Source organism: Crinia signifera, chromosome 1 (assembly GCF_055691185.1).
Source record: "Crinia signifera chromosome 1, ASM5569118v1, whole genome shotgun sequence".
Lineage (NCBI taxonomy): Eukaryota > Metazoa > Chordata > Amphibia > Anura > Myobatrachidae > Crinia > Crinia signifera.
The window spans coordinates 442,251,665-442,267,801 of record NC_139217.1 but is presented as its reverse complement, the minus strand read 5'-3'; the positions used below and the strand labels follow the sequence as shown (position 1 = coordinate 442,267,801).

The 16,137-nt window shown below is 47.2% G+C and overlaps 1 protein-coding gene across 2 annotated transcripts in view; it reads left to right on the top strand.

The window, feature by feature from the left end:
• ITGA2 (integrin subunit alpha 2) overlaps positions 1–16,137 on the top strand; it is a 109,239-nt gene that overhangs the window by 20,417 nt on the left and 72,685 nt on the right. The window contains exon 1 of one of the 2 annotated variants that reach the window (XM_083153828.1): positions 3,747–4,046. The exons of the other annotated variant lie outside the window; for it this stretch is intronic. Coding sequence (XP_083009954.1) covers positions 3,971–4,046 — 76 coding nt within the window. The 5' untranslated portion in view covers positions 3,747–3,970. Of the gene's footprint in view, positions 1–3,746; positions 4,047–16,137 lie in introns of those variants that run through there. 2 annotated transcript variants of the gene reach the window in all.

Sequence of the window (16,137 nt, the reverse complement as noted above, 5' to 3'; positions counted from 1 at the left end):
AATCACAATGCGTTCAATGAAACAAGTTCAGCATAATTCTTTTTACCCTTAATTATTAGCTTTCCAAAATGATTTTGGCGGATTCAGGACATCTGTCAGAATGAACTTAGGTCTACAGTCATTAGGTCGACCCCACTAGGTCGACTGGCAGGAAGGTCGACCTGACTTAAGGTCGACATGGGCCAAGGTCGACATGACTTAAGGTCGAATTTGCATAAAGGTCGACATGAGGAAGGTCGACTGGTCATAAGATCGACATGGGTTTTTCACTGTTTTTTATCCGAATGTCGACACAGTCGACATGGACACAGTTGGCAATGAGAATCGGACCCTCGCATCGCTCGCTTCGTTCGCAATGCTTCGGGCACGGTGCCTCGCTGCGCTCGGCACACTATTTTATTCTCCCACCACGCCCTAGTGGATGGTAGGGCATGAAATACCGCCTGTCGGCACATGTCGGTTCAAAAAACAGTGAAAAACCCATGTCGACCTTATGACCAGTCGACCTTCCTCATGTCGACCTTTATGCAAATTCGACCTTAAGTCATGTCGACCTTGGCCCATGTCGACCTTAAGTCAGGTCGACCTTCCTGCCAGTCAACCTAGTGGGGTCGACCTAATGACTGTAGACCTAAGTTCATTCTAATAGATGACCGCTTCCCATTTGGGCAACTCTCTCATCAAAGTAAATGAGGAATCTTTTTTGAGCTATGGGTTAATAGAGCCTTAATCAACAGTTACTAATCTATGATAGATGCAAACCATTTAATCACCAACAAAAATATCAGTGGCCACTGGAAATTACGTTCTTCTGTATCAGGGCTTTTTGAATATCTGTTTATAATATGATACAAACACCAATCAATATATGGGGACAACTAAGGAACCCAGATAGCATGTTGAATAGATTTAAAAACTATATTTTTCTATGATGAAGTAAATGAAAAACAGACAGCTCCCCAATTAATGAAGATGGATTCATTTGTATCATAAATAATCCATTACTGAGAAGTAAATCTTGATATTTCACTTATTTAGATGATAAAAATCACAGGACACCGTTGTTTCTCTGCAAACAATTATTTTCTTAAAAGGAGATTTAAAGCAGATAGAAGTGATAGCAGATTTTAATCACTTTTCCATTCTGTTACCTATCATATATCACTGGTTTTAATATTTTCTTAGGTTATTAAAGGAAAGTAATACAGGTTATGTAGAATAATTTGGTTGTGCACCACACATAATTCTTTTTTTAAATATTTTCTTCAGTTAACCAATTGGCTGACAGCCTAGGGTGCCAGTTTTTTTAAAGCTTGTTTTGTTAATGTACATTTGGGGGCATATTCAATTTTCGCTAATTCTTTTAAACTTAGACGCATGAGCAGAATTGAATTCCATGCTTTGAACATCAGCATCAATTTTTTTTTATTTTAACAGAATTATTACATTCTACATATCCTACTGCTACCATTGATGCCTCGGGCACTGCCAGGGCTATAATGAGGGTGGTGCAAGTGTGCTCAGCGCATATATGTGGGCAGAGAAAAGCCACCCCCGCATACATAGTGACCCAGCACTTCCGCTGCCTGCTCTAATGTACGTAGCTCTGTGGCTACAAACATTGAGAATGGAGAGGAGCAGGAATGAGGAGGAAAAGCTCTACTGTGGCATAATGTGCATAAGCGGCTCTACTGTGCTGTGTAATTTATTTAACTGGTAATACAGTGTGGTGTAACATGAATATTGGACATTATTTTGCGGTGTAAAGTGTATAAAGGACACTACTGTGCAGTGTAATGTGAATAATGGACACTACTGTGCCGTTTAACATGATTAACTTACACTACTGTGTGGTGTAACGTGAATAGCGGGCACTACTGTGCAGTGTTATGTGAATAGCGGACACTACATTGTGGTATAATGTGAATAGTGGACACTACTGTGTGGTGTAATGTGTATAATAGACACTACTGTGGGGTGTAATGTGAATAACAGGCATTACTGTGCAGTATAAAGTCAATAGAGGACACTACTGTGCACTGCAGTGTAATGTTAATAATGATCACTGCAGTGCAGTATAATGTGAATAATGGGCAAAACTGTGCTGTGAACTTGGAAAAACAGACAATGCTGTTTGGTGTAATGTGAATAGCAGACACTACATATTGTGGTGTAATAAGAGCATATAATTAAAATGTGTTTTTTTTTGTAAAAATTAAGTGATGCTGAATAAACCCCTTTTGTTCATATTTTCAGAAAAGGACCCCCAAGGCTTGATACATCTCACCCCAATTACTAATAGATGTCCCCCGGCTATGGCCAAGAGCGTGATGCTGGTTATAGAAATACATGGGGACCCCATTTGATTTTTCCCTCTGTATTTCTGCAACCAGGACTGTCTCAATGATCCTGGGCAGGGCCGCATTTCCCATTAGGCCCGTAAGGCAGGGGCCTAGGGGCGGCACCTACTATGGGCGGCAGCTGCTGGACCAGGCCACTCACCCCACTTTGTAGCGCCGCAGACTGACGCGGTCCTTGTGTTTTGCCCAAAAACAAAATGGCCACGGGAGGGCTGCTGCACATGCGCGGCTGCACGCAGCTCCTCCCATGGTCCTTTGCTCCACCCACCTCCGATCTCTGACAAGCAGCGCGGGGAAATTGCCAGGCCAGCCATCCCAGAGCCCAACACACACTGACAACGGCGACGGGCACGGGAGGGTTGATTACCAGGCCAGCAATCCCGGAGCCCAACTCGCTGACACACACACACACACACACATATATATATATATATATATATATATATATATATATATATATATATATATATATATATAGGGGTCGGGCAAAAAAAATTGTGCCTAGGGGCAGCCTGACCCCTAAATCTGCCCCTGCTGATCCCGGGACTGGGGACTGGGTATAGCCAGGGGGCTACCCCACGGCCTTTTTTATTATCATTTATTTCTTTTTCCTATCTTTAACACAGGGAAGCATCGATGGATCTGACTGCTTCATGCTCGTCTGTATTTAGTTGCCGGTAAATTCGGCAGCCAATACGAATGACTTCTCCATCGGTAAATATGAATCCGGAGAATACGGCAGCTTTGTAAATTTGTTGTATTCTCCGTTAATACATGGGTTCGGCTGTAATCGGCCTTCATAGTAAATTTCCCATTTTGTTGTTTCTGTATTAAATACGACGTCATTAGATTACTATAGATGAGCCAGGACTCCATGTAAAAATCAGACTTTCAGTGATTAACACTCCCCGACCCCCTGACAATCACTCTGATTATATTATTTCTCTAACGTCATGTTCCGCTTCTCTCCCTCTGTGAAACACCACATGTGGGAGCATAGTCTGTGGAATCAGGTATTCCTGTAAGTGACATATGATATTCTCAGTATATAATGGGGTGAATGATGTCATTCCAACTAATGGGATACATGTTTCTGGATGGTTTCATTATTTAGTACAGAGAATTACATAAGCTGATGTAAAGCAGAGCTGGTGAATGTCATTGCAAAAGTCAGAATTAGGGGCCAAAAGCAACTTACACATGTAGAGTACAACTATGTGTAGAGCATGATAGAGTGCAGGCTCAGCGGGGGACTGGTGAACGGACCCCCATTGTCAGTGTGCACCATTGTGCCGGATACAGTAAAGGGGGTCGACAACAACTAGCCAATAGGAGTCCAGGGGGCGGGATCTGCAGTGTATAATGGTTAATGCTGATTCCTTTACTCAGCGCTGGGGTATCAATCCGCCGGGAATCTAACCAGAACATATACAGTATACATACATGATATCCTGTATGTATATAATTATAGGCCTGATTCAGCAAGCCTCACTAAGCATCGGTTGTTTGCTGCTTAGTGAGCCCTGAAATGCCAGCCGCCTGACATCCGCCTACCCCCACCAACACTGAATCCCCTCGGTTCCATGCGGGAATGTACCTGAACACATTTGATGCTCGATGACAGAGCCACTGGCCATGCCCGCACAGCAGCAAAAATGGGGTGCCAACTTTCACACAAGTTGAGAGGTATGTTTTAGTACTTCATGCAGCAGCTATGAATCAGCCCCTTTATCACTCTATTTCCAGCTCCGGGTACCTTGCGGCTAAAGCAGATGCGCAACCAATGGCCAGCACATGTTCCTGGCCCAGTGCCAGAGTCTACCGGTCAACTGCGCCAGCAAGAGGGGGCTGGGATGGCATAGAGACTGTACAAGGGCCCCCCACCGCGGCATGTGCAACATCACTCCATCTCTTAGCTCTCAGAGAAACCTCTGCAGAATGTGCTTCACTAATAACCTCTATTTTAAATCTCTACGGTCCCCTCTTACATTACTGTAATTGAAGGCAGCCAGGGTTGTCCAGCTATTTATGCAGTTTTTGCTTAATTACTGCACGAGCCACACCTGTGTGGAGACGAGTGTTTTGGATACGCTTGTTTCTAAGCACTTTTCACCCAGTAATAAAAGCGGGGACATCTGTGGTAACTGGTGTTCAGGTCGAAAAATGCAGCTGCAATTACCCATAGCAACCAATATTATTCTAAATGTCATTGTATAGTCAAAGCAAGCGGCAGCCTGGGGCTTCACAAGTGCCAGACACTCCATTACACGCAACAGCGGCCAGTGTCGGACTGGGGCATGAAGGGCCCACCAGGGAAATCACTCACAGGGGCCCACCAAGGGGCGTGTTGCGCGCCGCAGGCGCGCCCGGTTTTTGGGGGTGTGGCCTAGCAATATGGGGGTGTGGCCTATTTCAATGAGACCACGCCCCCATTTTTGCCGCTGTGGGGCATGGCTAGTGGCTCTGAGCTGCTGGCTATGTCCCCGGCAAGGACAGAGAGAGTGACAGCAGACAGAGAGTGACAGCGAGGACACAGAGAGAGCCACATATGTATATTGAGCATCATTGTGTGTGGCAAATGTATAATGGGCATCACGGTGTGTGGCCTATGTATAATGAGTCCATTATACAGTGCAAATGCACTGTGGGCAAGGCACAACTGGCACACAGATAGTTACGTCCCTGTGTGGGACACAGATCAGGCTGCTTCTGCCTCCACCCATACACATTATTATGTTTTTCACTAGTGTTTAATGACAGGGGGCATGTGTTGGTGCACTGCCCTACCCTAAAACAACCACTGTCTGCCAAGATAATGATCTTTCTTTTACTTACCATGTTCTTGGTCTTCTTTCTTCTCCTTCTGTCTTTCTCTTTTCTTCTCCTTCTGTCTTTCTTCTCTTTTCTTCTCCTTCTGTCTTCTAGGGCTCCTCGCTGTATGCTCCTCACTGAATGATGCAAAATGTTATGAGGTGGGAGGGGGTCTCTTTTCAAGTGTAAAGGCCCCCCTCCACTAGTGCACTTTGGAATGTTTAATCCGATGCAGAGCAATCAAATCAAATTAAATCAAATTAAAATGTAAAATGGAGGTAGAATCTACCTTCATTTTACATTCCCTCTCCCCTAGGACCCAATAGCAGCATCTTCTACCAGGTACCAGTATCTTCTACATTCATACATACTACACCCACTGCCGCTCTCATTCATACATACTCCACACACTGCCGCCCTCATTCATCCATTCTACACACACTGCCACCATCATTTATACATACTCCACACAATGCCGCCCTCATTCATACATACTACACACACACACACACTGCCGCCGTCATTTATACAAACTACACACACTGACGCCGTCATACATACATACATACATACATACTACACACACTGCCACCCTCATTCATACATCCTACACACACTGTCGCCCTCATTCATACATACATACATACATACTACACCCACTGCCTCTCTCATTCATACATACTACACACACTGCCGCTCTCATTCATACATACTACACACACTGCCGCTCTCATTCATACATACTACACACACTGCCGCTCTCATTCATACATACTACACATACTGCCACTCTCATTCATACATACTACACCCACTGCCGCCCTCATTCATACATACTACACCCCCTGACGCTCTCATTCATACATACTACACACACTGCCTCCCTCATTCATACATACTACACACTGTCGCTCTCATTCATACATACTACACACACTGTCGCCCTCATTCATACATACATACTACACCCACTGCCTCTCTCATTCATACATACTACACACACTGCCGCTCTCATTCATACATACTACACACACTGCCGCTCTCATTCATACATACTACACACACTGCCGCTCTCATTCATACATACTACACACACTGCCGCTCTCATTCATTCATACATACTACACACACTGCCGCTCTCATTCATACATACTACACATACTGCCACTCTCATTCATACATACTACACCCACTGTCGCTCTCATTCATACATACTACACACACTGTCGTTCTCATTCATACATACTACACACACACATGTTTCGCGCCCCCTCCCCCCCCCCCCAATTTGTAGTAGGTGAGGCTCCTGCACAGTGAAAAGTGGGCACGGACCAACATTATACCACACACCGTAATGCCCATTGCACATTAGGGAACTTTGTAATTACAATTACACATAAGCCCACACATGATGCCCACGACATACTATATAACACTCCGCAATGCCCACGACATACTATATAACACTCCGCAATGCCCACGACATACTATATAAGTAGCCCATGACTTAATTAACCTTTACTTAACCATAAGTGCAAAACCTCTAACTTAAAATAAATGAGACTGACTCAAATAAATCACGCAGACAAAATAAAGACTCAGACACCAGAATTACGTTTAAAAAGGTCAAAGGAATTATTTATTGAAGACCTTGTTAAGCTAAACTAGAATTTTAAATTTGGAATTTTTGGGATCATAAAGATCAAGTCCCTAACGTTAAACTAAAGATGGAGGATGGCAAAAATTCTTAGTCGCTACCACACGCCAGCCCAGTCAACTTGAAACACGTGACTTAAACTTAAGGAGGGGTTCACCACCGCCTCCTAACTGGCACAACCTGCATCGTGAGTATCTCACCACCCCTTAACCTGGCAGAGCAAAAAATGGGCGGTCCCGCAAGGGAACGCCCCTTGTCCACCCGCATGGCGAGGACCACTCGCCGTCCTACGAAAGGGGTGGTGTCCCACGATGACCGCTTATGCCCCCCTTTGACCGCTGGCTGGTAGCGACTTTCCGCCATTTTGGCTGAAAAGCCACCACAAAAATTTGCTTAAAAAGACCAAGCGTACCAGCACTCTGAGGGATAACCATCCCACCGTTGAGTGCTAAAATAGGGAGGGCGGGAGGGCTTCCAAAGGTAAGATGGTGGAGGTCACATGGTCCCTAGAGCTTAAGTACTGCTAAAATGTACCCTCCCCCTTAACTCCTGATAGGCTAACTACTTCTGCCAACCTTATCACTAGGCAGAAAAACTGAACAGAGTTTTTTCACTGCCTGAACTTTTATTGACCCTAAGTCAGGGCTCTTATCTTGCCTCATGCTTAAGCAGCCTTCAGTTCCCCTAACACTCCGCAATGCCCACGACATACTATATAACACTCCGCAATGCCCACGACATACCATATAACACTCCGCAATGCCCATTGCATACTATATAACACACCATAATGCCCATTACACATTTGACACATAAGTGCCACTTACCTACATGCTCAATGCCAGGGGCTTCATGCTCGATGCCAAAGTGCTTCGTGCTCGATGTCAAGGGGCTTCATGCTCAATTCCAAGGGGGACTGAATTTGTTCGTTGCCAAGGGGGACAGAACTGTGCAGCGGCCTGCTCCCGGACGCTATTTTCAATTCAATGCACCGCCGGTGGTGTGCAGCAGGGAGGGAGGGTGGGAGCGGTGGTGTGCAGCAGGGAGGGAGGGTGGGAGCGGTGGTGTGCAGCAGGGAGGGAGGGTGGGAGCGGTGGTGTGCAGCAGGGTGGGTGGGTGCAGTAGTGTGCAGCAGGGTGGGTGGGTGCAGTAGTGTGCAGCAGGGTGGGTGGGTGCAGTAGTGTGCAGCAGGGTGGGTGGGTGCAGTAGGGTGGTTGTGGGAGGGTAAGTGCAGTAGTATGCAGCAGGCAGGGTGGGTGCAGTAGTTTGCAGCAGGGTGGGTTGCAGTAATGTGCAGCAGGGTGGATTTGAGACTAGTGTGCAGCAGGGTGGGTGCGAGGGTGGGGAACAGCAGGGTGGGAGTACACCTGACCTTACTCACCCCCCTGCTTGTGCTGCGTCCTGATCCACCTCCCCCTGCCTCTGCTGCTGCCTGCAATGCCCTGTGCCCCCGCTCCCCCCGGGAGAGAGAGACGTGCTGCTGCTATGTAAATTCATTCATATCTCCCGCTGGACCGCTAGCCAATGGGCGCTTGCGGTCCAGCAGCCAATCAACTGGTGGCTGCTGGACCGCGAGCGCCTATTGGCTAGCGGTCCAGCGGGAGCTATGAATGAATTTTACATAGCAGCACGGACATCTCTCCCGCACACAGCGGGCAGGGGAGCAGGCGAGCGAGCTGGCGGCACAGCTCCGGCGCCATGCTATGTTCCTGCGCCTGGAGCGTGTGCTGCTTCGCCGGCTCCGGGCTCGCTACGCCTCTGCTGGGTAGGCAGGCTCCCGAGTAGCTCTCAGTGTGCTGTGCGGTGCGGACGTCTCCGTCTGACGTCAGACGCCGCACAGAGCACACGTTGGCTGACACTGACAGGCGAGTGGGCGGTGGGCTGGGGATGGTTTGTGCGCGGGTTCGGCGGTGGGGAACACTGCTGACGGCGAACGGCTGACGGCCCGGGCTGGCGGCAGGCGCAGGCTCCGCCCCCCTTTAAAAGTGGGAGGAGTTCTTAACCAATGGGGCCCACCGGGGAATCTCCCGGTCCCCCGCCAGGCCAGTCCGAGCCTGACAGCGGCTTATTTGGACATATAGATGTAGCCACGCTCATCGTTTCAGTGATCGGGTGCCCCAAATTTGCAGCCGTGCCATGGAATCACCGCACTGCGATATCGCTGCTTAATGCGTTTCTATGAGCCGCAGGAGTGAATAAGACGCACGCGCGCATGCCGATGGGATCACCCCAATCACTGCGGGAGTTGCATGTGGCATAGTTTCATATGTAGCTGTTGTGTGCAAATATGCTAATGATGCAGGCGGTGTCTGGTGTACACAGGTGCCTGCCACAAGCTTCTGTGATCCATTGCAAGGTTTAGCATTGTATCATCTCCAGAAACACCATCCATCTGACTTACCCCTCATGTTACGCTGAATAGCTGGTGTTTTCACTCAGCCAGGCCCAGGAAATCAGGGTCAGAAGAACACGTCCCCATTGCTGTCAACTCTGCTCGGCTCCGCCCCCTCCCTGCCCATCAAACCACTATGGGGCTATTCGGTCCAACAATGTAGGACCCATTCAACGTATGCGCAGAGCGGGTCATGCACATACTCTATGTGAGTTGTACATAAATAAACATGAGGTTTGCCTACAACTCAGGGTTGCCTACCCTCGCGAAATGGCCGAGATGGTCCCGGAAAGTGGGTCCCCCTCCTGGCCCCCGGAAAGGGTGGCAACCCTCACGCATTGCCCTCCATCTCCTGCGAACCGCTCCTTGGTTACCGGCGGGGGGGGGGGCTAAAATTACGTGACCACACTAGAAATGCCGCCAATATGGAAGCCCATCTCTGGCTCCGCCCCCAACCCCCCCTTTTTTTTCTCCCGGCCATGGTCCCGCCCCCCTGCTTCACTGAGGGCAGCCAAAAAGTCAGCCACTATGGTACAATTCTGAATCAGGCCTATAGTATGTAGAATGTGGCCACTAATGTAAGTACTGTCATTAGGTCGACGCCATTAGGTCGACATGGGAAAAGGTCGACATGGGTCTAGGTCAACATTCTAAAAGGTCGACATGGTTCTAGGTCGAAGGGTCATTAGTTCGACAGATCATTAGGTCGACTGTCAAAAGGTCGACATGGGGTTTTTCACTATTTTTTGAGCCAACATGAGCCGACAGGTGGTATTTTATACCCTACCATTCACTAGGGCATGGTGGGAGAATAAAATAGTGTGCCGAGCGTAACAAGGCACCGTGCCCAAACCAGGGGATGCAGTGCACTTTAAACTGTTTCCTTGTCAACTGTGTTGACATTCGGGTATAAAAACAGTAAAAACCCCACTGAGAAGATGGCACTCAAATGTCCTTGATTTACAATGTGAATCACTGAGCATCGATTCCTCAGTCCCTCCTATCACACAGGACTCGTCACAGGAAGCTGAGCCCATTCCATCGCATACTAGTTACACAGTAACCAGCAAGAAGACGGTAAGCCACATCCGTATAACGTAACCTGTGTGGGAAGGGCATGGTCAGACCTAGCTGGGATCATGTTGCATAACTCTTTCTGCTGAAGTGCTGAGGAGACACAGGCACATCCTGTGTGTAATCTCCAAACATATGATGTAGCACTGATATCCCTCAGGATATTATTATCAGTGAGTAAAGGGGTGTACACATGGAGAACTTTTAATAGATAGTCAAAATCTCCTAGAAGGTTAGCCATAATCTCCCTATTTTTCTTCTGCTTAAGGTCCATACACACTGGGCGACTATGCCCAGCATGTATGGACGCTGCGGGGAAAGCCGCTCAGTGCATACACACTGAGCGGCTTTCCCCCGGCCCGGCACCGACGGAGGGGGGAGGACGGCGTTGCATAGCGCAGCGCTATGCAAACCCGTCCTGAAAGCCGCTCATCTGCTGGTATAACCAGCAGATGAACGGCTTTCCCGGCGATGATGTGGGAGCGAGCAGCAGTGCTCACCGCTCATCACCGGTCCATACACACTGGGCGGCTTTGAGCTGAAAGCCGCTCAAACTGGGTGTTTTGACTGACTTTCAGCTCAATGTCGCCCAGTTTGTATGGGCCTTAAGGTAGGAAAGCCTTCCACATGCCATGTTTTTTTTTTCTTTCAAATACCGCAAATTACGCGAATTCACTAAATTTTAGACCCGCCCCCTCGTAGACCCGCAAATCGCGGTATTTGCTGTACTGGGGACAGGTCTTGATGACAATGAGATGAGTCCCTGGCCCCCAAAGTGCCCCTGACAGTCTCTTCTCCGGAGTAGTTGAGTATGGTGCATGACCAGGGCATTCTGTCTCCTTGCTGTGGGCAGCACTGCAGTAACGCTAATGGCCATATGGTGCCGCTCCAGGCATCCTGCTAACAAGAAGCACGTACTGTTCAGCAAAGATGGTTCCTGGCCAATGACACTGCAGGGTGTGCGGTCTGGGCCCCCCTGGACAAACACACCCCACCCATTATAAATACATCAGTGCCATCACCCCTGCTTTTAAATAGCTTGGTACATCTCCCCCCACAGTGCCTGAGAGCTGAGGTGGAGGCAGTGGGGGAGGTGTACCGGGAATATGTAAAAACCGGACCCGGACCATACCCCGGACCGCCGGACCAGACATCAAAATCTGCAGTCCGGAGCTTGTAGTGTCCGGTCCGGGGGGGGGGGGGGAGCCCTTTGATAGCTATCACCAGAGACATGGGGAAGGGAAGATTACAGCCTCCCCGTGTGGTCCGGACCATTACGGTATTTGCTACATGCCCGGAGCATACAGGGAGGCTTTATTCTCCCCCTCCTCCACTCCCTGGTGACAGGCATCACAGGCAGCCCCCGGACAGGACACCCCCCGGACCGGATGCTACAAGCTCCAAAATGTAGAGTTTGATGTCCGGTCCGGTGGTTCGGGGGTCTTGACCTGGTCCGGTTTTTACCTATACCCGAGGTGTACCTTCCTAATGGTCCTGTACAGCTGTATTGGGGAAACAGCATAATAATGGAAACAGGCCTTTGTTACCAGCAGTAAGCCCCTCCAGTGAGAAGAACAGCCAGTGCCTCCTCCTGCATTATAGCAGTGGGATCCTTCCTAACAACTCGCTGTACACACCGAATACTTTCTGTGTTCTCTGACTCATTAAATGCTGTGTGGATGACAGAGAAACAGGTAGCAGCTCGTCCTGCAGCTAAATCTGCAAGATCACATGTGGGAAGTAAGTTATGCTGTAACAGACATGGGACCTTATTCTGGTTGACTCGCAAGGCTGCGAATCCACCACACGCCGTCCTGCAAATGCCGGGTCGTCGGCCCCCTTTCGCACACCATGCTTGTTCGCACGACCTGCGAATGGATGTTTTACATAAACAGGCCAGCGGGGAACTCCCACATCTTTCGATGGTCGCCGACCGATCACCTGACTCTCAGGTCACTCAGATAGGCGTGTACATTCGGTAGGAAATGGCTGGGCAGCTGACGTCCGGTGATGTCAGCTGCCCGGCGCCCACGTCACCAGGCATTTCCATTGGAACGCCCATGAAACGTTGGGCATTCCCATGGGCGAGTCTCCCGGCCCGCCGCCGCATGTCTCCCGGCCCGCCGCCGCATGCCCCCCACACCACCGCCCACCATCCACAATCTGTTCACCTTGGATGCACGCACCCAGCACATGGACATGCGCAGAAATGCGCATGTGCGTGCACATTTCAAAAACATCAAGCTCGCATGCGAACGGATCTGAATAAGTTCCATGGTGCATAAGAGGAGATGTATCTAACCTTATAAGATGAGTACGATATCCATAACAATATTCTTGTGCGTATTGTCCAGTGTGTAGGGGGTTATTCCTGTTGATTTGCTCGGATGCAAATCCTTGCGAGTCAACCAAACCCCGCCTTGCCAATGGTGGTACGCCGGCCCACATTCAGAGGGAAATGGGCAGGCAGTGGTGATGTCAGCTGGCCGCCCCCGCAACCATGGGAATGCCAATAAAATGCTGGACGTCCCCATATGCTAATGGGCCGCTCCCCCCACCCCCGCCCTCTGCTCGTAGAAATGCGCAAAGCAAAAATATCAGCCCTGTGCGATTGGACCTGAATAAGGTCCTAAAATTCACTCTTTGTATTTGTTGTAAGAAGCAAGAGATTGGATTCATGTTTTCTAAAAGCAAGTGTCTTACCTAATCATATAGCAAGTAGTCCTTAGGAAAAAAATAAAAATAAAAATAAACTTTTCTGGCACATAGACTCAGACAGCAGCCTGACCCGATAAAGACAGTTACCATAGCGATAGCTATTGCTTATTTGCTGCCAGGACCGTTGACACAGCTGCAGATGGACAACCTTGTTCCATCTGGATGACACTTAGGGGCGTATTCAATCTAGGCCAAGTTTTTCATCAGGTGAAAAAAATGGCAAAGATTCGCCTTTCATTTTTGGCTGTTTTTGATTACATTTTCGCCCATGGGGGGAGGATCGGTATGGGCAAAAACGGCCGCAAAAATGGGCGAAAATGGACTCAAATTTGCCAAAATGAATTCACAGCAATTTTGGCGATACAGGCAGTTTTCACCGATGCTGGATTTTTCACTCCAGGTGAAAAATCAGAACTGGGATTGAATAGGGTGAATCGAATTTGTCAAAAAAAAACTGGCGATTTTTCGCCTGGCGAAAAATTCAGCCGGGAATGAATACGGCCATTAATATTTGCAGGTATCCCCTGAAAACCGGTCTTTTGAGGGATATGTCATGAATGTTGAATGGCCCCTATTCACTGCAGCAAAACTCTTATTAGTAACTGATGATTGCATAATAGATCTCATCCTTTTATGCTTATACAAAGTACATAAGAATAAACACAAACATGGCTCATTGTTATGTTGTGAAAATTGTGCATCCCGTTGACTAATGCCCTCCGTCTAGACCTCAGGAGGATGTAGTGAATGGCTAACTTCTATTATTGCATAATACATTTACACTAGGAGGCTGTGTTTACATGTGGACAGGATATTGCAAGTATGTAGTAGTAGTGTATAGAGATAGCTGTGTCTGTGACTCAGACACTGTAACATGCGTGTTATTCACACTCGCTATCTGTCCTGGGTGTGTAGTCCAATGGTGCAGTGGGACAGTTATACAAAGAGTTATGTTATGTCTGAATGACTCTATGGGGATGAATAATGCAGCCCACAGGATTCCATCAGTATTATTATCACCATTAATTTATATAGCGCACACATACAGTATATTCTGTAGCGCTTTACAGAGAATATTTAAACAGTCACATCAGTCCCTGCCCCATTGGAGCTTCCAATCTATATTCCCTACCACATGTACACGCACACACATTCAGTATAGGGTTAGTTTGTTGGGAGCCAATTGACCTACCAGTATATCTTTGGATTGTGGGAGGAAACCGGAGTACCCAGAGGAAACTCAAGCAAGAACGGGGAGAATATACAAACTCCACACAGATAGGGCCATGGCTGGAATCAAACCCATGTCCTCAGTGCTGTTAGGCAGTAATGCTAACCATTACACCGTCCGTACTGCTCACTAGAGTTGTTTCTGCATGTTTAAACGTAAACATTGCCGTTATTTAACCCTTTAAGTGCCAACGTCGCTGTGAAATGTGCAAAAGATCTGCTAAAAATGCCAGGGTCAAAGTCGAGGAATACTGTATGAATCACTTTAGTTATCGCCGGCAAATGATCTGAAGTCAATTAATTTAAATTGTGTTAAATTTTGCATAAAAAAAAAGAACGGTGGAATTTTTAGCAGATATTTTGCACATGCAACGATGGCACGCAAAGAGTTAAGAATACTGCAGTGAGGCAAGAAGTTCATCGTAAAAGTATTCATAGGGTGAAACCTGTCTCAGCATCAGAGGCGGTATATTGTGCAAGGAGAATCGGGGAGCTTTCCAAAATGCAAATCTTCCTCAGCCACCTTCTTTCACAACATTCGGGAATGTGGTTTAAGGGTATGATATTCATTCAAATGATCTGTGCCACGCAGTTGATCAAAGAACCGCTAGTCATGCTATGTGCTAATTGTATAAATTGGGGCTTACAGGGACAGAAGACAGCATTATTGCCCGTTTTAACAACAGTTGGGATTGTAGCAAAGAAAATTATCCTACGCAATTGGACGGTACCCAAAGCACCCTCTCTCCATGCAGTTCCAAGCACATTATTGTGACCTCTCTACTTGGAAAGATGGGCTACGATTCTCGGCAATGAGAGAGGGGTAACCTGTTTTCCTGCCAAATTGGGTATTTGTAAAGAATCCCAAGACCTTGACACCAGGACCAATACACTGAAGTTGTATGAAACAACCATGTGGTGTATACAGTATATCAAAATCTGGAGTGACTTTTAGAAGATAAACCGGTACTTATGTAATATCTGGGCTCCCGTTTTTCTTATGAGACCGCGTCCCCTCGCGCGGCTCGCTGCACTCGCCACACTATATAAAATCAACTCCATGCGTAGTTGGATAGTAGGGGTATGACAAAATGGGGTGCATTTAACATGGGAGCCCAGATAATACATAAGTACCGATAAACCTGTACTTGTTTAGTTTCACGGCGGCCGATATATCGGATGTGATATCGGCCGATCCGATGCGATTTTTACCTGTTCATAACCCCACTATCCACTACGGATGGAGTTGATTTTATATAGTATCCCGGGTCCCCTCCCAGATCGCATCGGCCGATATTGCATCCGATATATCAGCCGTCGTGAAACTAAACAAGTACCGATAAACCTTTTTGTGATTTGCCCTTTTGTTGTGTCTTGGATTGGGGTTCAAATTTTCACATTTTTGTGTTCTCTTATTTCCCTTTCTCCCATTTTTTAATGATTTTGTTTTCAATTTTTTACTTGTATTTAGTTTTGTTCTTTACTGGTTTGTAAGATGAGATAACTCACTTTATAAAAGGGGTGACGTTCATGAGGCAGATCTTCATGATTTCATGTACCATGTTGTATCGACCTTGTATAGGAAGGTTAACTATATGTCTGTCTGCGAGAGGAGATGTTCTGGATGTTTTTTTCCCATATTCAGATAACTTACATGTATTAATCTGAATATAGTCCAATAACTTGTATTAATTGCATTACTAAGTTCCCATATTATTTACACATTTAATGAATTATTTCTTTGATTGCATTTTGACTCTTTTCTCTAAGAGAGCAGCTTTATAGCAATCATAGAAAACACTATCTGTGCGCCTTTTGTGCACTCACTTCTGTATTCTGTGCCGTTTCTGCACTTATAATTAGTGTCAGGATGTGGGATCACGCACAAAGTGCCT